This window comes from Brachypodium distachyon, chromosome 1 (genome assembly GCF_000005505.3).
Source record: "Brachypodium distachyon strain Bd21 chromosome 1, Brachypodium_distachyon_v3.0, whole genome shotgun sequence".
NCBI classification, from domain to species: domain Eukaryota; kingdom Viridiplantae; phylum Streptophyta; class Magnoliopsida; order Poales; family Poaceae; genus Brachypodium; species Brachypodium distachyon.
The window spans coordinates 41,204,723-41,229,608 of record NC_016131.3 but is presented as its reverse complement, the minus strand read 5'-3'; the positions used below and the strand labels follow the sequence as shown (position 1 = coordinate 41,229,608).

At 46.6% G+C, this 24,886-nt stretch overlaps 4 protein-coding genes across 4 annotated transcripts; 1 reads left to right on the top strand and 3 right to left on the bottom strand.

Moving 5' to 3' along the window:
• Positions 1 to 310: 310 nt before the first annotated feature.
• On the bottom strand, positions 311 to 790 carry LOC104582201 (gamma-gliadin). Its single transcript, XM_010231567.1, has one exon. The coding sequence runs from the start codon at positions 788 to 790 to the stop codon at positions 311 to 313; it is 480 nt and encodes a 159-aa protein (XP_010229869.1).
• Positions 791 to 7,271: 6,481 nt separating this feature from the next.
• LOC100826714 (U-box domain-containing protein 35) lies at positions 7,272 to 10,232 on the top strand. The gene is made up of 4 exons (XM_003560753.4): positions 7,272 to 7,724; positions 9,282 to 9,400; positions 9,529 to 9,644; positions 9,716 to 10,232. The coding sequence occupies exons 1-4, from the start codon at positions 7,409 to 7,411 to the stop codon at positions 9,999 to 10,001; spliced, it is 837 nt and encodes a 278-aa protein (XP_003560801.1). The 5' UTR covers positions 7,272 to 7,408; the 3' UTR covers positions 10,002 to 10,232.
• Positions 10,233 to 10,673: 441 nt separating this feature from the next.
• Positions 10,674 to 13,775, bottom strand: LOC100824887 (protein kinase G11A). Its single transcript, XM_003563893.4, has 3 exons — positions 13,648 to 13,775; positions 12,252 to 13,179; positions 10,674 to 11,779 (listed from the first exon to the last, which is right to left on the bottom strand). Exons 2-3 carry the CDS (start codon positions 13,064 to 13,066, stop codon positions 10,903 to 10,905), a joined length of 1,692 nt encoding a protein of 563 aa, XP_003563941.1. The 5' UTR covers positions 13,067 to 13,179; positions 13,648 to 13,775; the 3' UTR covers positions 10,674 to 10,902.
• A 5,128-nt stretch (positions 13,776 to 18,903) lies between these two features.
• On the bottom strand, positions 18,904 to 19,326 carry LOC106865667 (salivary glue protein Sgs-3-like). Its single transcript, XM_014896251.1, has one exon. The coding sequence runs from the start codon at positions 19,324 to 19,326 to the stop codon at positions 18,904 to 18,906; it is 423 nt and encodes a 140-aa protein (XP_014751737.1).
• Positions 19,327 to 24,886: the final 5,560 nt, after the last annotated feature.

Here is a 24,886-nt window from a genome sequence, read left to right as displayed (position 1 = left end):
CTTTGGGTCTTTAGGATCAGTTTCAATATCCTTGTTAGGAGGATCATCCAGATCATCTGCATCATCAAAATTCTCCAAGTTCTTCTCTTTAGTTATCTCTTCATGTGTACCCCGGATGCCACTGGTGCGACAATTACCAATAAATTTTACCATGTTGTAAGGTCTTTTGCTTATGGGGCACTGTTCCACGTGATGATTGGTCATCTTGCAGATGAAACACACTCTTGGTTTGGGACAATTGGCCTTGTGGTGTCCAGGATCATCACAGTTATAGCATATAACATCAACAAATTGAGCAGGTTGTTCTCCCTTATCCCCCTCCTTCCTTCCGCAATGCCTCCTGGACCGGCTTCCTTCTAGGTTGCTCCCTGTCAGGACGTCCTCCTTTGGGTGGCAGGCCAGCCCCTATGCCCTGTTGCCCAGCTCTCGGCCCCAGTTGCTGCTGCTGCTGTTGCTGGGGCAGCGCCATCTGTTGATGCTGGGGTAGCGGCGACATCATCTGCTGATGAGGTCCATACAGAAACGGCAGCGACATCATCTGTTGCAGAGGCGGAGTCTGGGAGAACTGGTCTGGCGGAGGATACATCACGGGTGCAGAGTAAGCCGGCCATAGCTGTGGAGGATATCCGTACGGCATGGGCATCTGGGGGAATTTCTCCATGGGTGGGTAACCTAGGAAATGCTGCTGCTGCATCTGTTGTTGTGACTGTTGTTGCGGCTGTGGCGGTTCACCCTGTTGGTTTCCACGGCCACCACCACTACCAAGGACTCGCCCCCAACCATCTGCCATCTCGTCCCCCTGACCTGCAGTGGGAACCCTAGAACAGATGGAATTAAGCTCGAGTTCCATGGTTGTGAGAATAAGAAATCCCCACCATCTTCCGCTTCCAGCTCGCGCAACCCCGAATCGAACACGGGAAACCCAGCCCTGTGACCAGGGGAACGACCAAAGTTCCCTCGAGTTTGAACGCGCTTGCGGCCCGCTGTAGCTAGGAGCCCGTCTCCGCCATGGACATCGACCGAGCGTCCTTCCTCGGGAGCTCCATCGCGCCTGAGAGCGGTTGATCCGCGATTCTCCAATCGTCGAGCGCCCCCTCAACAGCGCGGTACCCTCACCCCCACGCGCCGAAACCACAAACCCGCCCGATGTCAGGCACGCCTCCTGTTCTCCCACCACCAGGCTGCGTTGAACTCCGGTTCCCGAGACCAGAGAACTGCCTCTAGTGAAACCCTCGTCGGAGCCAGCTCGGGGAAGTGAGCCCGCATCACCATCTCGACCTGAATCCGTCGAATCTCCTCCTGGAAACTCTCCAATCGTGCTTCCAGCTCCTCGTTCTCCACCTGGAGCTCGTCGAGCGCATCCGTCAGACGGCGATCCATGATCTATGGTGGGGAAGAGAAAGCGAGGGCGGATCTGGAGGGGAGAGGAGCGCATGCAAGGCGGAGAGGAGCGCATACGGGACTTTCCCGATTCTTTTTGGGGTTAGTACTCGATCGAAATTTTCTGATTTTTCAGGCTGAAATTACTTTTTTTTTATTTCTTGCTGATATGTATTTCAACCTTGTTTGCTACACACATGGAGAAAATTGTGTAGCAGCATATTGACTATTTTCCGGTCAATTGAACATTGTGGTAAATTTGGACTCCGCGAAAAATTGAAGTGGTAAATTTGGAAAGTGAAAAGTATGCGTGGTATTTGAGTATTTGGGAAAATTCTGGGTGGTATATATGGAATTCCCTCATATATCTATTCTGGGTGGATCCAATAGTGGATGGCTGTTCTTTCGTCGATTTGCTTAACATTGTCGGCCAGCTGGTTTTTAATCCGTCTTTGGGGTACATATATTTTTATACTTTACTGCTTTAGCCATTTCGATTCCGTATTTTCGTGACTTGTGAACAGATTTATTCGATTAGATGTATGCCAATGGCTTTGCGATCTATTTGATGAACCAACGAGGCGGAGGGCGAGTCAAATTGAAAAACTAACTAGACAGAGGGCGGAATCAAGAATATATAACGAACGACCGGCCATGTGCCCGGCTGGGCCAGAGTAGCGAAGACATGGGCTTAGTCCTAATTCTGCGATGTGCGAGAGGTTGATTCCATTTAAGCACATCTAAAGAAAAAGACTCCATTTTAAGAAAAAATGCTAGTACTAGCTTAGCATCAGAACACGTGGGCCTCGAAAGAACCTCTCCTGAGAAACCCTAGCCGTCGGAAGCTGCTGTGAAAGTTGTGATTTTCTATTTGTTCCCCTCTTTTGTGACCACCAATTTCGTATCCGGAGACCAGGACAACCGCGGATCAACAACTGGAAAGTAATTTGTGTATCTTTTTTTGTGAGGATTTATGTCCTTGTGACGATGTTCTGACGGTGGAAGCGAGACAACGTATGAAATAATGGTTTTCTGGTTGCATCCCTGCCCTAACATGGTCAACACGATCTACACCATGGAGCTTGTGCATCTTGTGGTCTGTACTTTAGTTATTTTGGACTTTCTTCCTCATTGGTGATGTAACAATATTTCTTGAATCGATAAAGAAATATGTAAATAAACTCCTTTAAGCTGTTTCCATTTTCAACATTTATCCGCTCATGGGAGGAAGAGTCAATCCCTTGTGGCACTCAGGGCAACTCCAGCCACGCGACCTAAACAGACCACCTTTTGTGGTCATTTTGGTCCGTTTGGGTCGCGGGCGGACACAGATCTGCGCACTGTCCATTTAGGTAGCGGGGTGCGTCCAACGGGGCGACCCATTTTCATTATATAGATTCATAATTTACATAACTTACATAATTAAACTTGAAATTTAAAACTAAACATAGATTAAAACTAAACACAAATTTAAAATAATACTGCTACGATGTCATCTACTCGGAATCCGAATCCAAGTCGATGACCTCGTGCTCCGGAGACTTCGGTGTCCACGCCTCCATGTCGTCGTCCAACTATGGAGCCCAGTCCTCCTCGGGCTCCGGTGGAGCTTGCGCCGCCGTTGGCGGTGCTGCGGCTCCTTCTTTCGGGAGTTGGGAGAGGTAGAGTGCCGACCCAAGGTCGGGCCATCGCCCGAGCTCCTCCTGCTCGGACTCCTGGATGGCCGCCGCCAACATTGCCCGCTCCTCGGTGGAACGCGGCGCCGGCGCCACATCCTCCTTGGGCTCCTCCTTGACGACGATGGTGTGCTGAAGGCGGTAGGGGCACGCCGCAGCGGGCCGGGATGGCGGCGAAGAAGGAGCAACGACGCAGGTCGTGCTCTGTCTCAAACCACGCGTCCTAGTACGGCGAGTCCTCCGCGAAGTCTGGGTCGTCGCGAAGGTTGTCGAGGAGCTCGGAGCGGCGGCGCCAGGTCTCGACCTGGTACGCGCGGCCGCTCGCCTGGACCGGTGGCACAGGAACCCGCTCGGAGTTCAAGTGCCACCCGTGCGGGAGGTGGACGTGGAACGACGGCAGCGGAATGCCATGATCCCTGTAGTGCGCCGCCGTGCGCACATCCACGTACGTGCGCCCCTCCTGGCTCCTCCTCACCGGCGTGAGGCGGAAGGGCGTTGCTGCATGGCAGTTGCACGAGCCAGAGGAGGACCCAGCCTCATGGTCGTTCCTCGCCGGCGGGAACATCCTCTTGGGCGCCATGTGCGGTGGTCGGTGCTCGTCGGGGAGTTAGGGTTTTGGCTCGAGGACGAAGTGGGTGGGTGGGGTGGGGAATGGGGACGGCTGGTCCCATTTAATTTGACGCGGCGTGGACCAATGGGTCACCGCCATGTGGGGACGGAGAGACAAAAAGCTCTGACCGATGCGGACGCGCGGACCGAGCGGTGCTCCGTTTCTCAGTCCGAGGGGACACAAATCCGACGCAGATTTGCGCCCGGAATGCGTTTTCGCGGATCGAAATGCGGATTTGGTCCGTTTCGCGCAAACGGACCGCGTCGGCCCAAATGGGTCGAGTTGGCCTTAGAGCATCTCTCTTACCCTCTGCCTGTCCCTTGCAGCAGACAACTGGAAGGCGTCAGCTGGCCTTTGACCCAAACCCAAACGCCCGCCGCGCCGTCCTGCAATTATCTGCATTATATTACAGTCCGCGCATATTATACTAATCCCTCAGTTTGCTCACCTGCCATGCAAAGCTCCTACGATAATCAGTTTTCTATACAACGTGTTTCAGTGTCGGAAGCAAGCACACTTGAATTCAACAACTTACAGTCTTCCCGTACAGTCGGTTTAAAAAAAATCAATGGCAACGAATTCCATTTGCCTTATGTACGACCGTAAGGGCCAGCGACCCATCGACCATCACGGGATCTACACCTAATAATAAAGGGAATAGTGTTTTCTTGGTCGTCGTCCGTTCGTGGTTGGGCCGGATCTCAACATTCTCGAACGGTTGGACTAAAAAAAAGCCCAACTACCGCTGTTTTCTCGGTTTCTTTTCTCGAGACGGAGGCTCTTGCCGCTCTTTCCTGCTCGTCTGCCCTCAGCGCCGCTGGCTGCCGCCGGCCGCTGCACAGGAGAGAGAGAAGATGTCCAAGGAGATGGGAGGGAGAGGCTGGGGCTGCCGCCGCGGAGAGAGAAAGAGAGAGAGGTGAGAGACCACGAGAGAGTTAGAACCGATAAGAGACCGAACACATCACCGATCCGTGGCGCCGTCACGCGGATCGATGATGTGGCAAACTCTTTTTTGCCAAAGGCTAGCCCTTCGACTGAGATAATTTAGTCTCAAAGACAAAAGAATCTTTTTTTTTTGCAGCAACCATGAATGGCAATGAGAGGAGTGCTGACCAGCTGGGTAATTAGATGCAAGTTAGCACAAAGAGACGAAACTTTATTGAGCCATGGAAATCTTAGCAAGCCAATAACTTATGGTGTGTCAAATTATGTTGTTACTCCCTCCGATTCATATTACTTGTCTCAAATTTGTCCAAATATGAATATATGTATGTTTAAAAAGTGTCTAGATACATGCAATAATATTTCGACAAGTAATATGGATAGGAGGGAGCATCTTTTTATAAACGTGAATTTTTGTGTGCGTTATATTAAGACATATGAACATAAGAGGCCGTGGCAACGTACGGGCATTGTGCTAGAGTATTACAAAAAGGATTTAGAGGATATCTAGCAGATACCCCAAAACAGCGAACCGAAAAAAACGAGTTCGGTTGGAATGAAACCAAATATTCAGAAAAATTTGAAAAACAAGTTTGCGGGAGCATGAAGTTCACCATCTATTACCATTCATCGTCACTGCTAGAATTAGAGTTCATCATTTACACAAAATATACTACATCGTCATTACATAGTTAGCGGAGGAGCAATTCACAAAAACAAAATGTGCTCCCTGTCGCCGCCGGCTCATTTTGTACTCCGACGGCGCATTCTTCACTTCCGGCGGCTGCGTCTTCTCCTTGCCGCCGCCTCCTTCTCCTCGTCGCCTACTCATGATCTGAAAGGATGATGAGCTCCCTCCCCGGCGGAATCTTGGATACCGCAATTGCGAGTTGGATGTCCGGGTCCTCAATATCCTCCTTGCGACGGGCATCCTCTTTGTCTCTAGTGATGATGCTTGCCGCGATTGCTGCCTTGTATTGCGGGTCCTCCTCCTCCTCCTCTTCCGGCGAGAACGCGGCGGCGCGAGAGGGCTCGGGCTCCTCACGCCGCGGAGGGCGAGCGCCGCAAGCGACGCTCGATCTCCCCGCCTCCGCCGCCGCCAGACGAGCTTCTTCAGTCAGGTAGGCCTGGTAGCGGCGCTTAGCGTCACGGCTCAGGTGAGGTGCTTCTCCCATTTGAGGGAACCGTGACGCCCTGCCCCGATGGAGCGCCGTCGTGCCGCCTCGTCCTCGGCCACTCCACTGTGGTCACGCCCGCCGCTAGGGTTTCCCTGCCTGCCGATGGAGAGGGTATGGCCGCCGCGGCGGGGAGAAGCGCAACCGGAGCGCCTCGAGTGCACTCTCGCCGGAGATGGAGGAGGGCAGTGGTGGCAATTTCTCGCCAGAGTTGGAGGAGAGGGCCGCGGACGGGTTTGGATGTGGTACCGAATCAACCCCTCCGAGGCCTAGATATACGACGCGCGGAGGTGTCGATTCGGTAACCCGAATCCCTTTTTCCGGGCCGGGCATGTTTGGGGTTTGTGCTCGGGCACGATTTTGGCCCAAAAACTGAAAAACCGATGTGGTAAGCCATATGCGGGATCTGCTGGGGTTGCTCTTACCTACACTAATGTCGATGTATCCAACCTAACTGTCATACTTAGAGTTACCACCCTAAAAAGAGAGTTTCAAGTCATGAGAAGTTATTAATTGGTTTTTTTTATGACGGTCTCAAGATTTGGGTTGGGGGTGGCGAGATGATCTTATTGGTTGAATCTGACGAGGATATTGTCTTTAAGCACCAAATCATGCTCTCTTCCAATGAAAATCCTTGATTTGACATTCACCACCACTAACAATTCGGGAAGCAAACTAAGCATGGACCAACATAAATTTATGGATTTGAACGAAAAAACCACAACCTCAAAAAAAATCACAAACAACTTTACCATTTAATAATTGATTTTTGTTATCCTTTGCAATCCAAGTTGTTTGGTCTTGATAGCTTTGTCATCATTTGAAAAGAATATGTGCTTGTCATGGCTATTTTGTTCTCTTTTGTCAGGGTTTGATTCATTGTTTTGCTTTTTACTGTGTCCTGTGAGATTCGCTTGTTTTTTTTAAGAAAAATGGCTAAAGCTCTGTTGTTCAATTAAGAAGAGAAAGAGTACAGCTAGCTTTGGTTAAATGGTCAAAGCTAGAAATAAACCCTACACAACAACGCCTAGACACCTACAACCGGAGGCCTCGTGGCAATTCTAAACACATGAAAAATGAGAAGTAAAAGCAACATTCTTCTCACCTTGTCTTGATGTTGAAAAATATGGCGGTTTCTCGTGCTCCAAAAAGTATACTCCCTCCGTTTCATAATTCTTGACTCAATTTTGTTCAAAAATGAATGTATCTATTACTAAAAGGTGTCTAGATACATGTAACATTTCGACAAGAATTATGAAACGGAGAGAGTAGATGATTAGGGCATCGAAATCATGCTTTTTGGCTTCCATGAGCATTGCTCTGACTAATTCCCATCATTCCCCCACAATTTTAGACCTGGCCAGAAACTCATCAAAACGGCATCAAGTATATGCGACACACTAATCATTATAAATGAGCTTCAAACATAATAATCTCGCATATAAAAACTGGAGGAAAAAGTCAAATCCAGAAACATACATACACAGGATGCCCTCCAACAGCCCAACTGGCCACATTGGCACGACACAAAAAACACACAAACACACAAACACACAAACACACCTCCCCTCCCTCCTCCTCCGAGCCTTCCTCCCTTGGTCCTCTTCACCACACGAGAAGACGACATGGCCGCCGAGGCGGTCCGAGAAGATCAACAACTGGGCGCGGTCAATCGCCATGCCGCCGATGAGGACGCCACGGGCAATAAGAACAAGGACTACAGCACGTGGGAGATAGAGGAGGTGGAGCCGGATCAGAGGGCCGGGTCGCCTCCTCCGAATCCACAGGGCGCGCCGGCGGCGGAGGATGTGTACGTGGCGGTCGGCAAGGGCGGGTCCAGCATGGCGGCGCTGTCGTGGGCGCTGAGGCACCTCGCGAGGCCCCGGAGCTTCGTCTACCTCGTGCACGTCTTCCCCGTCGTCGCCAGCATCCCCACCCCATGTAAGCAACCCTCTCTCGATCGTCTTCTTCTTCGTTCTTCACCGTCTTCATTTTCGCCCGCCGGCCCGCCTTTTGCGTTCTGTTGAACCGGCGATCAGAACTTCTCTAATTCTGCCTTCAGAACTGTCAGCTGATGAGAAACAACAGTGATTCGGGTCAAAAAAAAAAAAAGAAACAACAGTGATTTGATCTGCAAGATGAAAAGGTAGAATTCTACTGACGATTTAAATAAATTCTGACGGTTCTGTTAGGGTGAATTTAGATGGAAAAGTACAAGTGTAGTGAATATTTATTGAGATGGTTATTTATTCTAGCTAGGGACTACTAGAATTCTTCTTGAAAGTTGAAACAGTTGGAAAGAATAGATGGTGGTAGTAATCAATGTTGCAGTTTGTAAAGAGGCCTGCCTTGTCTTGGATCACCAATGGGTCCCAGCAACTTTTGCACAAGAGATTGGCAAAGGGTGGTTGCAAACAAGGGTCATGTTCTTGGACTGGTCTTGAGAGATCTTGGATTGTGTGTCTGGAACTTTCAAAGGTGGCGCTTTCACACCTGGCAGTTTTGGAGATTCCGTGAAGAACTATTGCTGTAAGAATTGTCCCGTTGCTAAGCTACAACAAGAAAGTTCTGAACTGTTGATGCTGACCTAGGTTCCTTGGATTGATCTATATATCATCACAATCACATTGTCAGTATTAAATTACTGGTACATGGTTTATGTTGTGGGTTATCAGGCTCTCACTGAAAAGGAGAGTTCCCATGATGTCCAATGCGTTAGTCATATAAAAAGAATAAAGAATGCTTCTGTGCTAGATTTCATGGAGAAGTATATATTCTCGGCTATCAGATTAAACTTTTGAGCTCAAGGCAGGCAAAGGCTAAGGGATATGTGGAGTATATAGGATGCCAAACTTTAGGGGTTTGGTTCATGAGTTGCCTGGGACGCATACTAGTCTCTGATGTTAGCTTGCCACTGAAGTGTGGACATAGTAAGATTCCTTTCTGCTATCTTATTTTCTTTGACAAACTTAACCGAAATCAGCTTTCTGTGCATATTATTTTCTTACAAAGTACTCCGTATTAAATTATTTTGTCTTCTGCATCGTGTGATTTATCTTCGTAGTTCTTGGCGTGTGTTTATTTCAGGGAATAATCCGCAGGCTGTTTTTTGGGTCCTGAACTTGTCCCCAAAACTGCCCATTTGTAAATTGAACTCATTTTCTCATCGAAAGACAGTGCTCCTGACAATTTTAGGAAAAAATGACTTTGAGCCTGGAAAACTTAGAACGGTTGTAAATTTTAGAATGTTACTATGCTGACGTAAAATTTAACAGTGAGTATTGCCTGAATATTGGAACTGTCTGAATGTATTCAACTGTGCGCTGAACAATATACTCCCTCTTATCCATAAAAGTGTCGTCCATTTTGCACTAAATTAGTACAAAATGCTGTACCAAGTGGGCGACACTTTTTATGAATCGGAAGGAGTAAAATTTAGTTAGGGTGTATTCGTCCTGTGAGAAATCTGGCACACGTAACATTAATGTTTTGAAATAGTAGGAATGATGCCCAAGAGGCAAGCAACCCCAGAGCAGGTAGAAACTTACATGAACCAAGAGAGATCGAAGAGGCGAGAGATGCTACAAAAATTTCTAGACCAGTGCCGCAACTTTCAGGTAAACTGGGTAAAATTTGAGCTAGTAGCATCAGTTCTTCACATTTCTTACTTCCTACCGGACTTTGAGCTAGCAGCATCTGCACTCCAAGTTTCATAGCAAATTTCCGTTAATGCAAATGTGTTCAGGTTAACGTCGATGTGTACCTCATCGAGAGTGATCAAGTTGCTGATGCGATCGTCGAACTTATCCCTGTTATGGCCGTGAAACAGCTGGTGCTGGGTGTCTCAAAATCCAACTTGCGGTGAGGTCTATACACCATGAAGCATGCAGTTATTAGCAGGATTTTTGACATGTTTTACTTCGAATTTGCAGGAAGCTGAAGAAAGGAAACACAATTGCGGGACAGGTTCAGAAGAACACACCTCTCTACTGCGAAGTCAGGATTGTCTGTGATGGCAAAGAAGTTACAGCGGTGACAACTGATCCAACACCACCATTTTCACCGTCCCCTGTAAATAAGAGCAGCAGATCTCGTACCCCGACACCGCCATCGTCTACACCAAACCACGATAATATAGCAGCAGTTGATGAAAAAAATGATAGCAAAGCGAAGGAAAGAAAGAAAATTCCCAAGTTTCTCAGGTGCCTGTCATCTTGATTATCATCTATTTGCTGTTTCAGTCACTTTCAAAGGTGGAATGCTGGATGCACCATCTTCAGATAATCATGTAGCGAAGAGTTTGTAATTATCAGTTTTGCCATGCTTTGATTTTTTTTTAATCTTCTCGATCTATTGTGTAAAAATGAGATAATTCTGTCACATGTGGGAGCTTTCAGCATATCTCAGCAGGGTTCTTTTTCTATAATGAGGATCTGTATTTGATGATAATTTCTGTTGAGGTGCATGAAAAAAGTGAAAACATTACAAAATATATGCATGATTTTTCACAAGATGTTTAACTAGAACCCTGACTGCATAGAGGTATATGAAAGATGATCATGGCTAAGTAGAACTTGTAGCTAAACCATTTACCACCAGAATTATTGATTGGGGGCATCTGTGCTAAGATGATCTTCAGCGTAAATAGTTAAATGCAGTCAACATTACTGTAGTATGCACATGATTATATTTCTTGTGCTGGATCATGTATATTTATTTAGCATGACCTATCTCCTGAGCGTGAACGAGGTCTTTGCATATAATGATGCAACTATCAGAAACGTGACCAACAACAGTAAAGACAACACAAGTTATCTTGAAGAGCTCCATGAGACAGAAGAGTTGCTAACAGTAATTATTATAGCAGATATAAGCTGTACACAACTGAACTTCATTCTGCACATCACAGAAATTAGGGGCCTTTAACTAAGTAGAAGATTAGCCACTTCAAAACTTGTGGAGCAGTATAAATTCGAAACATCCAATTTGTTTGCTTGAAAACAGAAAACAGGTTGACAGAGACAAAAATCTACATACCAATCATCTGCCAGACACATACAAGTGAAAAGCCTAGAAACTTCCAATTATGCAAACAAATGAAAATGGAACATTCTGTTCACTAAAAGAAATCAAACTCTAAATAGTTATCTGAGCCTTTCTGGGCAGCACCAGTAGGAGCAGCAGCAGCCTCAGATGTCGACACGGGCAACTTTGGAGCCCTCTCAATCTCAACTGGCCTTGGAATCTCTGGAGGGCTTGCACAGCGTATCAATGCCCAATTAACACCCTCAAAAAATGGATGCTGCTTTATCTCCGTGGCACCACGCTTACAACCCAATCGTTGTTGGGGCTCCTTAACAAGTAGGCCCCTTATTAAATCTCTTGCCGAGAAGCTCACGACCGGGTATTCAGGGAAACGCAATGGCTGACCGATGACATTGAACAGCGTCGCTCGGTTTGCTGAGCCTTTGAATGGTGTTTTTCCAAACAGAAGCTCATATAAGAATATACCGAAGGTCCACCAGTCGACAGCGCTGCCATGGCCCTCACCTTTGATAATCTCTGGGGCCAAGTACTCATGTGTGCCAACAAATGACATTGACCGTGCATCACTAGGTTCCGCCATGAGCTCGGGCCAGGGTCTGACCTGGTTAACAACTTCAGGTTTCGGTTTTCGATCTTTCTTTGACTTGGAGAAGAATCGGGGACCAAAGCATGTGGTCGGTGCGGCACAAGATGGCTGTGTCATGCAGGATGGCTCTACACAAGCTGGTTGAGCACAGTAGGCCTGGCTGTTCTTCCGAAGTGCTTCTGTATCGGGGTTAGATGACCTGATTAGAGTCGGGCTCACTGCACAGCGAAGTGAGAGGTCAAAGTCGGATAGCATGATGTGTCCATCCTCACGGACAAGGATGTTTTCAGGCTTGAGGTCACGATATATGATACCAAGCATGTGCAAGTACTCCATTGCAAGTAGGATTTCTGCTACATAGAATCTGCAATTAGAAGCAAATGTCATACTAGATTAGTGTGCTATACCTTTTATTTAGTAGAAATACATTAACTTGCAAAACTAATTAAACTACAGAACTTTACGATTTGTTGAATGACATAAATATTACTAGGATATATATGTCGCTTTATGCTGTATTTGCTTCATTACTTTGAGAAATGTTTAGTTCACTTATACGGATGCAAGTTATAGTGAATTGAATGAAGTCTTGCTTGCAAATTAACAAGTGTTGCTTTCTTGTTGGCAATTTGCATAAGATTATGCAGCCCACTAGGTAATTTCCATGCATACAGCTAACTTAAAACAAGCCATAACTTTCCTCAATTCTGTACTTCCACAATGTACCAAAACACAAAGAAATCTATTCTTTAAAATAGTAACAGCATGTTGAATCCTAAAAGTCTACAAGACAGAAAAGCATGTCATGTACAGGGTAAAATATAGATCAGACATACTTAACAGCTTGTTCTGGAAAATACTTGCCACGCTGTCTCTGTCGAAGAGTATGCAAATCTCCCCCAGGGCAAAACTCCATGACCAGGCATGAAAACTTATCAGTCTCAAAGTGGGTGTACAATGTTGGAAGAAAAGGATGATCCAGGCACTGCAAGATTTCCTTCTCAGTCTGGGCTCGAAGCAACTTCTTACGGCCCGTAAGTGATGCCTTGTCCATAACCTTCATTGCAAAATAGCTCTTTGTTCCACTCAGTTCTGAGAGATACACACTGCCGATGTCACCACAGCCTAACTTCTTCAATAGCTTAAAATGGCTCAGGCCGAGATTCCCATCTCTACTCCTGATTATTTGGATTGCCTCCCACCGTGAATCATTTGCCTTGTGAGGCTTGCTTGTGCTACTAATACTGCTGCACGCACTTTCTTCACTGACATCACTGCCTGTACTCGGCCTGCATCTGCTGCTAACACCTCTTTCCCCAGTCTCACATCTTCCGATCAACCTAGCACTTCGACTTGCATGCTCCTTGTCAAACATTGAGTCTGACATCAAGTTTCCACTTGTAATTCCATTTTCCACAACTTCCTTTTCAGCATCTGCAGGAACCTTGCTAGATTTGAGATCGACAGACTCATTTAGCTGGCGAGTTGGTTTCTGCCTATTTGACTCCAGGTCTTTTTTTGGATTGCTCGAGGGAGCTGATTCTGGTGGTGTACTGGGTTTACTCGAACTGGTGATATCCAGAGAGGAATCATTCTCAGAATACTGCTTCACTTGTTGGATGTTGGGGATTGCTGGGAGGGTTTGAGGCATTGTCTTTCAGGTTGTTACTCTGACGACTGAAACCTGAAGGCCAGATTGCAAAACTACTGGCCAATCAAAGATTTAAGCTTGCATGGACCACTGAAGTTCCTTGCATTCTGAATCTGCAAAAAAGGAGCAAAGAAAATCTAAGAACTCCAAATCTACAGATGCATACCTAAAGCATAGAATTGCATGACTACATGAGTCCAACTCATTGAGCAAAAGATCATCAACAAACAATTCCAAGACTAAATGAAGACACGACCTCCAAAGTCAGATCCATCAACCTTCCACCACAATGAGCTTGTCACAAGTCACAAAACTGGACTCAAAAAAGCTGTCACAAAGTTCATGTCTACCCTACTATCTATACATGGCTTTGACAGAACAATTGAACCTGTCCAACCGCCCACTAACTGTAATGATACAGCACTAGCGACAAGGGCGGCCACCCTACCTTGATTTTTGCCTCAGTTACGAATTGAGGAAGATTAAGGAGATGAAATGGGGAGCTAAATGGCGGGATCTGTTCGTGGGGTGATGGGAGGAGAAATTGTCCGGAGCGGGAGAATCGAAGGGGAGATAGATACCTGCGACGGAGGAGCTCTCGCGAGGAGGAAGACGAACGACGGAGCGAGGGGGCTGGGGCGCTCGACAGCGGGATGGGGAGAGAGGGGTGGCGGCGCTCGCTCGAGGAAGACGAGCGACGGGGTTGGGGCGCTCGGCAGCGAGATGAGTAGAAAAAGCGAGAGATATATGAGATGAGGTCTGACCCTCGGGCCATGTGAGAAAAAAGTAACCCCATAATCCATGTGACGTAAAAAATGTTCCTTTTTTGGTGTCAACAGAAAACAAATATTTTAACAAAAAAACTCGGTCCATTTCATCGTTCTTTTTACTACGGCTCATTTAGGGTTTTATTTAACTTTTTTATAACTACAATTTGTTATTCATTTATAAACTGTGTATATTTCGTCGTACTTTTAACAGCTCATGAAGTGTTTTTTCTTCTATTTAACTTTACGAGATCGTTTCAACAACACAGATCTAGTCAACTTAGTAACATCAAGTTAGACCTCTCGTGGCGATGCATGAAAAGCTTTATACTGTCTGCACTCAAACGAGATGTAACTCTTTATTTTCATTCAAACCTTGCTGAGTTTGGTTAATTATCAATATCACAACAGTTGACAAGGTCGGTTATGACCGACTCTTTGAAATACACATATTCGATACAAACGCATCTGACTTCTTCAATTTTTTTAATCACGTCTCACACAAGCACCAATTTGCTCACAAAATCAATTAGAGTAGTTATTATACATTTTAGAATTAAAGGGGCGCCACAGTGGAACATCCTATATTTCGGAGTTTCATGGGAAAATTCATACTCCCTATAAAACAGAACATAGGGAGTATTTTGTAGCAGCTTGTTTTAAGAGTTGTGCAAGGATAGCAATTTTGTATTGAATTAGAAACTCATATGAGGTTTAGTTTTTTCTATATTATTAAAAGGTGGATAACCCAAGTCGTTCCATCGGTCGACGCTTGCAACCATATATTATTAAAATCAGGCAAAGTCAGACATTAAAATCGAACAAAGTCGACCAAGAAAAGAAGAAAAATGGTTTTGCGACAGTGATTCCATAGTGTACCACTTACAACTATGATAAAAGGCCAAAAGAAACAAAAGAACCATAACTTGTGGGCAAAACCTTCGGGAGAATCACCGCTAAAATGGGGTTTAGCTGCGCATTCAGTCTTTAGAGCCTCGGGAATACTAAAAAGCTTGCAAAGAGTAACACGCATATGTAGAAACATTTCACATTCTCAGGCGCAAGGCATGGAGTCAAACGAAGCTTTGGAGCCTGGGGAAAAATAGAATAAAATAAGCATGCAAAGAGTAACAAATGTAGAAACATTTTACATTACCAGGTGCAGGCTTGTAGGCAAAAGAAGCTCCGGGTACAGTCTATGCCTGTCTAAATTTGGCTCCACGTGGTCAGAGTGTTGCAGGCTAGATGTGCGATTTTACTCTTCTTTCCTCGAATCTTTTGAACCCTAATTTGTCCGTATGGTTGGGGTACAGTGTACATGACCTTGCAATAAACAACAGTAGAAGTTCATGGTTTCTTTATGGCTTGGATTCTGAGTCTCTCGGCGATTCTTCTCCCCGTTGCTCATAAGAGAAACTCTATCGGTTACCGAACCCGAGCGATCCGAACTAATCGAGTTTTGATCAACCGAATTCCAGAATTTGGTACTGTCTGAGTTTCGGCAGAACAGATACCGAATACGAAAACCGAAAAACACAGAAATTTGAAACTTTGCGCTGAATTCATATAAATAGGGGCTGGTTCTTCGCGATTCACATCGCAGATCATCGTAGTTCTCATTCGTCGACATACTTAAGTTCTACTAAATCTACTAGTTCGACATTTACGAATAGATAGCTAAATTAGATGAGCAAACACCCAAAAACAAAATTGCTCCTCGCCGGCCCCGCCGGCTTCCGGTCCCCTCACCGGAATGCTTACTTACTTACTTTTCGGACGATGATCGAGGGAGCAACCGGCACCAGAGGCGGGGGAGCCGCGTTGAAGAGGTTGTATAGGCCTCCGTGAGCATCCTCTCCTCGATGGCGAGGCGGCGCGCATCGTCATTGGTGATGGAGTGCTTCGACGCCTCCTTGGCACGAGCGATGTCCTCTAGGTCGAACCCCGGCTCCGTAGCTTCCTCCGCCTCCGCCTCCGCCGCATCCCCCTCCTCCTCCTACTCTCCCTCTACATCCACCTCCTCCTCCTCTGCATCCACCTCCCCAACCGCAACCGCCAGCGCCTCCCTGAGTATCTCCACCGACGAATCGGAGGAGGAAGAAGAGGAGGGCGGAGCCAGCCGGAGCCGGTCACTCGCCAGCTTGAGCTACTCGAGCTCCCCTCCCTGGCAGCGGAATAGCTGAAGCGGTGGTCCCCAACCACTCCCCGGCGGGTGCTGCATCGGGGCCATCTCACCCAAGTGCGGGCCTTTCCTCGGCGGCACCGGGATTTTTCCTCGGCCGCCGCGATGGTGACCTGACCGCTGCTAGGGTTTCCGTGGCCGCTAGGACCGACGGCCAGATGTGCGGCACGCGGCGGAGGAGATCGGGGGTCGCATTTTTCCTACGAAGCTCGCCGGAAATGGAGTTGGTGGCGGCGGCGGCGACGGAGGGGGGTGGATTTGCAGCGGATGAGAGTTCGGAGAACAAACCGAAAAGCCCCCTCCGAACCCTACATATACTACGCGGAAGCGAGGCGATTCGGTGACCCGAATTAGGTTTTCGGTAAACAGGCTCGATTCGGTATCTGGTCTGGCTCATTTTTCTGCCCCAAAACTGAAAACCGAATTCAGATCGCTCGGGTTCGGTAACTGCTAGAGTTGCTGTAAGAGGCCAGCGTATATGTTCAAATGTATGAAAAATTACACAAGTAACAAATTTTAAAATTTTCATTACCAGGTTTTCCTCGTTCTAACTAATGGCATTTCTAGGTTTTGTGACTTTGCCTTGTCCACGGGGACTTGCTGCGGCAATAACCCATTTTTCGAAATCCAATAATGTTATGTGAAAAACAAAAAGGGGTAACCAAGAGGACGCCCTGTTAAAGAGACATGATGAAATACAAAAAGAGACCGAAGAGTATGTGTATGTCAAAATTGTGGCAACCATTAATCCTGGCCACTCAATCAGTTATAAAGTTTATTTTCATCACGAACCAAACATACCTTAACTAAATACCAGATCAACTTCTAGATGGAAGCATCTTTATCGTCAAAAACACAAACGGATTGAGCAGTAGTGCATAAAAAGACCAACATGTCGACATGTAATGATATTGCAGAAGCAAAAATCCAAGCTCATGGCAATCTCAAACATCAGCAATGAAGAGTCACATTGGGTGGTACCGGCTAGCTATCCACGTGGTGACATTCAAGGTGGTCCGCGGTCCGCCTATAGCGACTGATAGGACAGGAGCCGCGTAGACAATTTCCTGCGTAAAGAAAAGAATGTGCAAGGCATCGCCGGCAAGCCAGGTCCATTGAGTTGGTCAGTTGGACTGGAGTGGACCTAGTAGTGGATTAGAGTTCGACATCATAATCTTTGTTTGTTTGTTTGCTTGCTTGCTTGCGAAGAACTTGGGACATCATTATCGTGGAGGGCACCAGCTAGCCTCCTACACAGTTAGAGCCCATAATCAGTGGTGGCCTATCTCAAAGTTGAGTTGCCCTCCGTAAGCATCTTCTTATAAATATAAATCATGCTAAGGCTTGCGTTGAGTTAACTGAACCCATTGCCTTCTGAAGATTTTCAGGTTGAGCACCATCATGCCTTGGACGGTCGAGATTGAGGAAGGAGAGAAGTTTTCAGTGTGACTCTCCATTTCGTGCCTTCCCGACCTGCGTGCAAAATTGGAGAGGATAAGGAACTAAAAGCTACACCTGAATGTATCATGTGTCTGGCTCTTCTGTTTGGAACTAAAGACTATGCAGGGATTAGTTATTCTGGGGTTCTGGGGAGAGTAAACCAGCCATGTGACCACATATAGTTTTCTTTAGGAGTGTTGGGGCTAGAACGAAGATTAGTCATTAGTGTGGGGACCTTGGAATCTTATCTCGAGATCTCTAGGACTAGGAGAATGCAATGCAACTGTTGCAATGGCAGGCATCCAATGTATCCATCCATCCACTAATTTGCCAAGGAACACGTGCTGGATCTAAATAGAACTGTATATAATTACTTGGTGATCCTGCCTACACATATATAGGTTCTCTTCTTGCTGTCGAAATCAAGAGTATATCCTTTTTTGCATCCATTGAATACGATGCATGTTCATGAACCCAAGCTTGAGCTAATGTTACCGAAGAAAATGATCTTGGGTTGGAGACACATAAGATACATCTCCTAAAGCCGAGGAGTTATTCGCGCTCACAGCGCTCCATGATTTCGTTTGTGCAGTTTTGTTTTGATTTTTGGGTGTTCTCTGGCGTTTTGGTTTTGTGTTGATACCGGTTGCGTGCTGCCTCTTCTTGCTGTCGGTTGGGCCATGTGGTGCTGTTGGCCCACTATCATCCTGGACATGCTTGATGGATGCGGTTGGGTTGGGGGTTGAATATTCTATGTGTTGCATGACTTATGTTGTTTTGTACTGGTTGCTCCTTTGTCTATGACGCTGCTTGTGGGCCGATGTATGCTTGGTTGGTCTACTATCAGCGTGTGTATGTGTTGATGGGTGCTGTTGTGCAGGGTTCGCCATTTCTTCGTGGTTGCATGTGCTTTTGCATGGGGTTACTGTGCCGCCGTGGCTATGCATGCGGTTGGCGTGTGTTCCTTCTTACGTGGGCTATCTAGAACTTGCCATGGCTACGTCTACCATGTGCTGTCTGTGTGGAGTTTTCTAGGGTGTTTCACTGGCAGTTTTGGGTTGCTGAGTGGCTGTTCTGGTGGCTTCCGTTGGGTCCTATATATACGTCTGATTTGTGTTGGTTTTGGTTCATCAGGTCTTGTGCTTTCAGTTGATCTGGTGTGTCCTTCTTTTCTGCGAGATCGTTGTATCCTTCGTCCCGTTTCTTCTTTGTGCGTGCGTGCTTGATGTTGGCTTCTCTATTTTTACGCAGGTATTGACGAGGTGTGCTGTGGGCACTTGGGTTGGATTCGTGGTACTAGCCGGCGTCACTATTACGGTATGTGTACGATGATTATTCATGTTTGTTGTCCCTGATTTTCGTGATTCTTGCTTCGTTTGTCTCTGGTTTTGCGAGGTGTTTCGCAGTGGCTGTATATCGGGTGTTGCTTTTGCGTGTTCTTTTGATTTTTATGGATGGATAATTCTTCTGGCCCGCGTGGTTGTGGAGGCGCGAATGGAGTTGGTGGTGGGCTTGGAGGTGATGTGCGAGTTGGCCGTGGGCGTGGTGGTAGGCGGGGGCAAGGACGTTCTGGACGTGGTGACGGGGATGGAGTTGGCGTTGGCGGCAAAGGTGATGTAGTGGCCGTGCGTGGGCGAGGGCGGGGTGGCCTTGGAGATTGGGATAGATCTGGAGGCGACGTGGGTGGTCGACGCGGTTGTAGACGTGGGCGTGGACGTGGGCAAGGCCGTGGTGCTTGTGGAGGTGAGGATGTTTATGGTGGTGGTCGTGGAGACGGCGTTGTAGTTAGGGGTGGATCTGTTGTTGGACGTGGAGGTGGTAGTAGGGTTGTTCGTGGGCGTGGCCTTGGTCATGGCTTTGGGGGTGGCCATGAGGGTGAGGACGGAGGTGGCGCTGGAGGCGACGCTAGGGTTGTTCGTGGGCGTGGCCGTGGGCATGGCTTGGGAGGGGTCTAGGAGGGCGAGGGTGGAGTTGGCGCTGGCCGTGGGCGCGTTAGTGGATCTGGACGTGGATGTGGGCGTGGGCGCTCTGTCGGCCGTGGTTCTTCAGGCGGTGTGTTTCTTCATTTTGATGTTTCTTTTGTTGTCCTCTTGATGTGCTTTCTGCTGATTGGTTGTAGTGTTGCTTTCTTCAGTTGTTGTTTCATCTATTGGATTCGATGTGACTGCAACATCTGCTTCCTCGGTTGTTGGTGTCGGTGTGAGTGTAACTTCTGTTCATGTGGAATCAACGTCGGTTCTATCCGATGAATCGCCAGTTGTTCGTGGCTATTTGCTTGGTAATGAATTGTTCGATTTTGATTTTCTTTGCATTTTGTTCTTCACGTGGCACTGAGTTCTGTATACGTGTTTTTCTAGGTAATCTCGTTTTGCCTCATGTTAGTGCTTTGGAGGCCAGGTCTAACAGGAAACGTAAGCGTATGCAGCTGCATCCTTATTTGTTCGGTGAGGATTCGTGATGTTGTGTTCACTAGGTGTTATTCATTTGTTATTATTAGGTTGGGACTTACTACTTTGATTTGGTTTTTGGTTTCCGTAGAGCAATTGTCCTTCTTCCTGTCTGGCGGTGGTAGGCTGTCACTCTCGAAGGAGTACATTTCTTATTTCAAAGGTGTGGGCTTGCTTACTTTGGTATATTTTGTTTCTTATGTGTTTCTGTGTAATATTTTCGTGTATTTATGTGCTTCTTTTCCTGTATGTCTCGCAGTTAATTACGAATCGAGGCCATATCATGGAGGGCTTGATTATGCTATCTTTGATGTGGGGCGCTTTTTTGGTTTTCTGAACGTATAGTCACTGGTAGCGTCCAAGGGAATGTGTTGTGTAAGCTTTGTTGCAGAGACGGGCGTATTCGTTTGCCTTTGTACAAAGTGTGGCCGTCGCCTTTGCAGGAGTTGGCATCCTTTTCTGGTGATCATCGGTCGAGGCATTTTATGTTGTTGATTAGGTCATATAATTCTCTATTTTCCTTCACTTCAACGGGGTTGATATTGACAAAAGTATTAATACGGGGAATGGTCCATATGTCTTCCGTTCCTGTGGGAAAGTGCATCATCGTATTGGATCTTTGGTGCCTGTTGATGGAAAGTCTCCACAGTTTGCGCAGCTTTATGTGTACGATGTGGCGAACAAGTTGGCGAATCGTCTTGGTGTGTTTGGGTGTGATGATAAATCTGGTGGTTCTCCTGATCCTGGTATTGTGGCGTCCTTAATTGCGATGTTGGATGAGCATAATTTATTGGTTCGTACTTTTCGAATCGCTTCTCAGCGCCTGCATTCTCCTACGTGTCCAAATTTGGCTGTTCGTATATTGGGTTCGGATTCTTCTGATCCGAATGTGTACAGTCCTCCTACTGCGCCTGAGTTGGCTGCTCTTGTGGTTGGTGATTTCATGGCCGATCAATGCAAGTTTGATATTGTCATGGAGCGCAACAATGGTCCTCCGACGTGTGTATGAACTTCATCCGGCTCCCATGGCGTTGCAGTATCCATTGTTGTTTCCATATGGTGAGAAAGGTTTTTACTTGGACATGAAGTTCCAGCGTCTTGATGAGGATGACGTAGGTGGAAAGACTGATGTTAGCATGCTTGAGTATTATTGTTACCGATGCCATTATAGGCAGAATCAGCCTAATCCATATTTGTGTTATGGACGGTTGTCTGATCAAGCTAAAGTTGATGCCTTTTCTGAAGGGGCGCGTAGAGATAAACAAAACTTTTCCTACGCGAACTCCCAAGATCTAGCCGAGGTAGAAGGCCACGAGGATTACCACTAGACGCGCGGTTGCGGTTTATCGATGCGGCACCTTGATGCAGTGCAGTCCCTCGATCCGATCCAGCCGATCCAATCCCGCGATCGTCGAAGTGCTGAACGTACAGCACCTCTGCCGGTATCCACACGTGCGAGGAGGAGCTCCGGCGGCGGACTGCTAGGTCCGGTGCGACGGTTGGACTGAATAGGGCTAGGGTTCTCAACGCATGAGAGTGGAAAAACCGTGCCCCTTAGGCATCCTACGCCCTTGCTTATATACCGAGTGGAAGTGGGCTCCAACACTTGTGGCCCATCCACTCTGCGAGTCCAACTCGCATTGTCAGCCCAATTCCAGTTCAGGTCCAACCCGACCAAATACTTGCTCCCGCTGTTAAGTGTGTGACCCCGCAGGCTCATGGCGACTTGGACACGATTGGAGTCCGACTCTCAATCGATCAATCGGTAGCGGCTCCTAGCAGAACGTGTCGACTCCCAAGTACCATCGAGTCATGACGACGTACCTTCCAATGTGACATACGTCTTAGTCCCTTTTGCCTCATGATATACCTTGTCAAACTATAGGCGATTAATCGTCATCCCTTTAATAGTTCAACTCTCTTCTCGATCTGTGATATACGATTCATCCGACTAACTCTTAGTCGATCGACCCGGTTAACAGTTTAACCAAGTCGCGCATGGCCATGCTTCCCGAATCATATCACTCGAGAGGGCCCAGAGAATATCTCTCCAGTCGGAGGGGCAAAATCCCATCTTGGTTATCCACATCACACAGCTTGATTCTCAGTCAACCCGAACTCTGCCTTTATAACTGCCCTGTTACGGAACAACGTTTGACAGAACCTAAGTTGGTGATCCACAACTTGGATTGTGCGATAACCTCAGGTCTAAGGATTACATTGATTGAGACATGCAAATGACGACATACTCGTTGCATCTCAATATGGGTCAGTCCGACTCGCTAAACTCTTTAGCCGAGTCCGTGTAAGCTGGAATGACATCACCATGCCCATGACAAGTGGAACCGAGTCATCGGCCAACTTCACATTAGTCTAGGTTATGTGTCCAGCACAACCTCAATGACTAAGGACAATTTAGTATGAACAACATGAATACATAGTTCCACAATCAAATCACATATTCAATGATACATATCAGATGTTCAAACAAGGACAACTTAATAATATTTATGAATACTTTGGAAATTACATCATACATGATTGCCTCTAGGGCATATTCCCAACATTTTCTTGCGTTGAGTGTGATAGGCTTTCTTTCGTTTTGAGAAACCAAGATAAGTTACGTGGTGAATCGTATCAGGGGTTGACCGATGCTATTGGTCAGGGTGCATCTTGCGGGAGAAACGTTGGTGTGAAGATTTTGTTGCTTGCCAGTTTTGTCGAGTCTCGGAGGTATATGGCACAGAATTACCAGGATGCTATGGCTATATGCAGGACTTTTGGGGCTCCCGATTTGTTTGTCACGTTAACATGCAATCCAAAATGGGATGAGATTTCTGATACTTTGCGGTTGGAGGTTGGGCATTCTTCTTCTGACCGGCCGGATATCGTTACCCGTGTTTTTAAGATGGAATTGAATGAATTATAAAGAGATGTCAGGCGTGGAGAGGCGTTTGGATCTACACATGCTGGTGAGTGTTTGTTTGGCTCAATTGTTGTTAATAAGATTATGTTTTAGTCGATTGATGCGCTTACTTATGGGTTGTCTTATTTGTTATGCAGCTCTTTACACCGTGGAGTTTCAGAAGAGAGGTTTACCTCATGCCCACATGTTGATTTGGCTTGACACGTCTGAACGGACTGTGACGGATACTGGTACTGATTTGAACGTGGCCTTTGTAGACAAATTGATTTCGGCTGAGTTGCATGATGTTTCCACGGATCCACTTGGATATGCTTTGGTGGATAGATTTATGGTCCATGGTCCTTGTGGTCGTATGAATGAAGGTTGTGCGTGTATGAAGAAGGGGTCATGTTCCAAGAGATTTCCTACGAAGTTCAGTTCTCATACTTCTATCGATGGAGACGGTTTTGTTTCTTACATGCGTCGTGACACGTCACATTTCGTGCAAAAAGGTGTTCATGCTCTTGATAATCATTGGGTTGTCCCTTATAATCTTAGTTTGTTGAAGAAATATCAGGCACATATCATTGTTGAGTGGTGCAATAAGACTCACTTGGTGAAGTATCTTCTTAAATATGTACTTAAAGGAAATGATCATGCTACGGTGAGAATTCATGATCCTACGGTTCGTTTGGATGGCTCGGTGGTTACTGATGGCGAGACTTTGGAAGCTGGTGTCGATGAGGTGGAAGAGTATGTTAATTGTCGTTATTTGTCTTCCTGCGAGGCTATGTGGAGGATGTTTTCATTTGACGTGCATGTTAGAATCCTTCTGTTGAAAGGCTTGAGATCCATCTACCGGAAATGAACAGAGTTACTTATTCTGAAGATGATAGCCTTTCCGATGTTGTTCAGTGGGAGGATGTTCGGAAGAGCGCTTTGACAGAATGGTTTGCTATGAATCGGATGTACATTCATTGCCGTGATCTTACTTATTGTGAATTCACTTCTAGGTTCACTTGGTATAGTGAACACAAGAGATGGACTCCACGGGGTTGTGGAACTAGAATTGGAAGAATACGATATGTTCATCCTACCACAGGTGAGCTTTTCTATCTTAGGATGTTGTTGATGTCTGTACATGGGGCCCGTAGCTTTGAAGATCTGCAGACTTATCGTGGTCAGTTGCATCCTACATTTCGTGAGGCATGTCAATCTTGTGGTTGCTAGGTGATGATAAGGAATGGTTCCGTGTGTTTGATGAGACCGTCTTGTGGGCTACACCTCGACAGTTGAGGGATCTTTTTTTCACTATTTTGATGTTTTGTGATGTGGCCGATGCTGGTTCACTGTTTGCTAATTATTGGGAGTTTATGTCAGATGATATTAAGTATACATTGCGGCAAGCCCTTCGGAATCAGTCATATGTTATTCCTAAGCCTCTACTGCGAGTTCATCTCTTGCGGAAGTTGTCTGCACTTTTTACAGACAATGGTGGTTCAATTTCTCACTATAATCTGCCGTCTGCCGTGACTCCTGCGGGAGGCGCTTCTGCCAATCGGTTGGTACTTGAAGAGACTTGCTATGATGCATGCGCTTTGGCTTCGGAATGGGAAGTGATGTACTCGAAGTTGAACTTTGGTCAACTTGCTGTGTATAGGGACATTATGGATGTTGTGGAGCAAAGGAAGCCTGGTGCCTTTTTCATCTACGGTTATGGTGGTACTTGGAGGACTATATCTACGAAATTACAATCTCAGGGGAAAATAGTATTAGCTGTTGCGTCTTCCGGAGTTGTTGCCTTGTTATTGCCAGGTGGACGTACCACTCATTCTCGGTTTCACATCCCTGTGGATGTTGATGAGAAGTCCTACTGTAGTTTCGGGCATGGTACTTTGCTTGCTGATTTGGTCAGGCAGACCGCTCTTATTCTTTGGGACGAGGCTCCGATGTCTCATCGTTGGTGTTTTGAGTGTCTTGACCGATCGCTTAAGGATATTTTATCAGAAAATCAATCTGATAATTCCAACCTTATCTTTGGTGGTTTACCTGTTGTTTTAGGAGGTGACTTCAGGCAAG

What these genes read in the sequence shown, in the direction of transcription:
- LOC106865667 (XM_014896251.1), bottom strand. Translation starts at nt 19,326, where the DNA reads ATGGCCACCCCCAAAGCCATGACCAAGGCCACGCCCACGAACAACCCT.
- LOC100826714 (XM_003560753.4), top strand. Translation starts at nt 7,409, where the DNA reads ATGGCCGCCGAGGCGGTCCGAGAAGATCAACAACTGGGCGCGGTCAAT. An exon ending in CGCCAGCATCCCCACCCCAT is followed by an intron (nt 7,725 to 9,281) that starts GTAAGCAACCCT and finishes GTTTTGAAATAG; the next exon opens with TAGGAATGATGCCCAAGAGG. An exon ending in GTCTCAAAATCCAACTTGCG is followed by an intron (nt 9,645 to 9,715) that starts GTGAGGTCTATA and finishes TCGAATTTGCAG; the next exon opens with GAAGCTGAAGAAAGGAAACA.
- LOC104582201 (XM_010231567.1), bottom strand. Translation starts at nt 790, where the DNA reads ATGGCAGATGGTTGGGGGCGAGTCCTTGGTAGTGGTGGTGGCCGTGGA.
- LOC100824887 (XM_003563893.4), bottom strand. Translation starts at nt 13,066, where the DNA reads ATGCCTCAAACCCTCCCAGCAATCCCCAACATCCAACAAGTGAAGCAG. An exon ending in TTTCCAGAACAAGCTGTTAA is followed by an intron (nt 11,780 to 12,251) that starts GTATGTCTGATC and finishes TTCTAATTGCAG; the next exon opens with ATTCTATGTAGCAGAAATCC.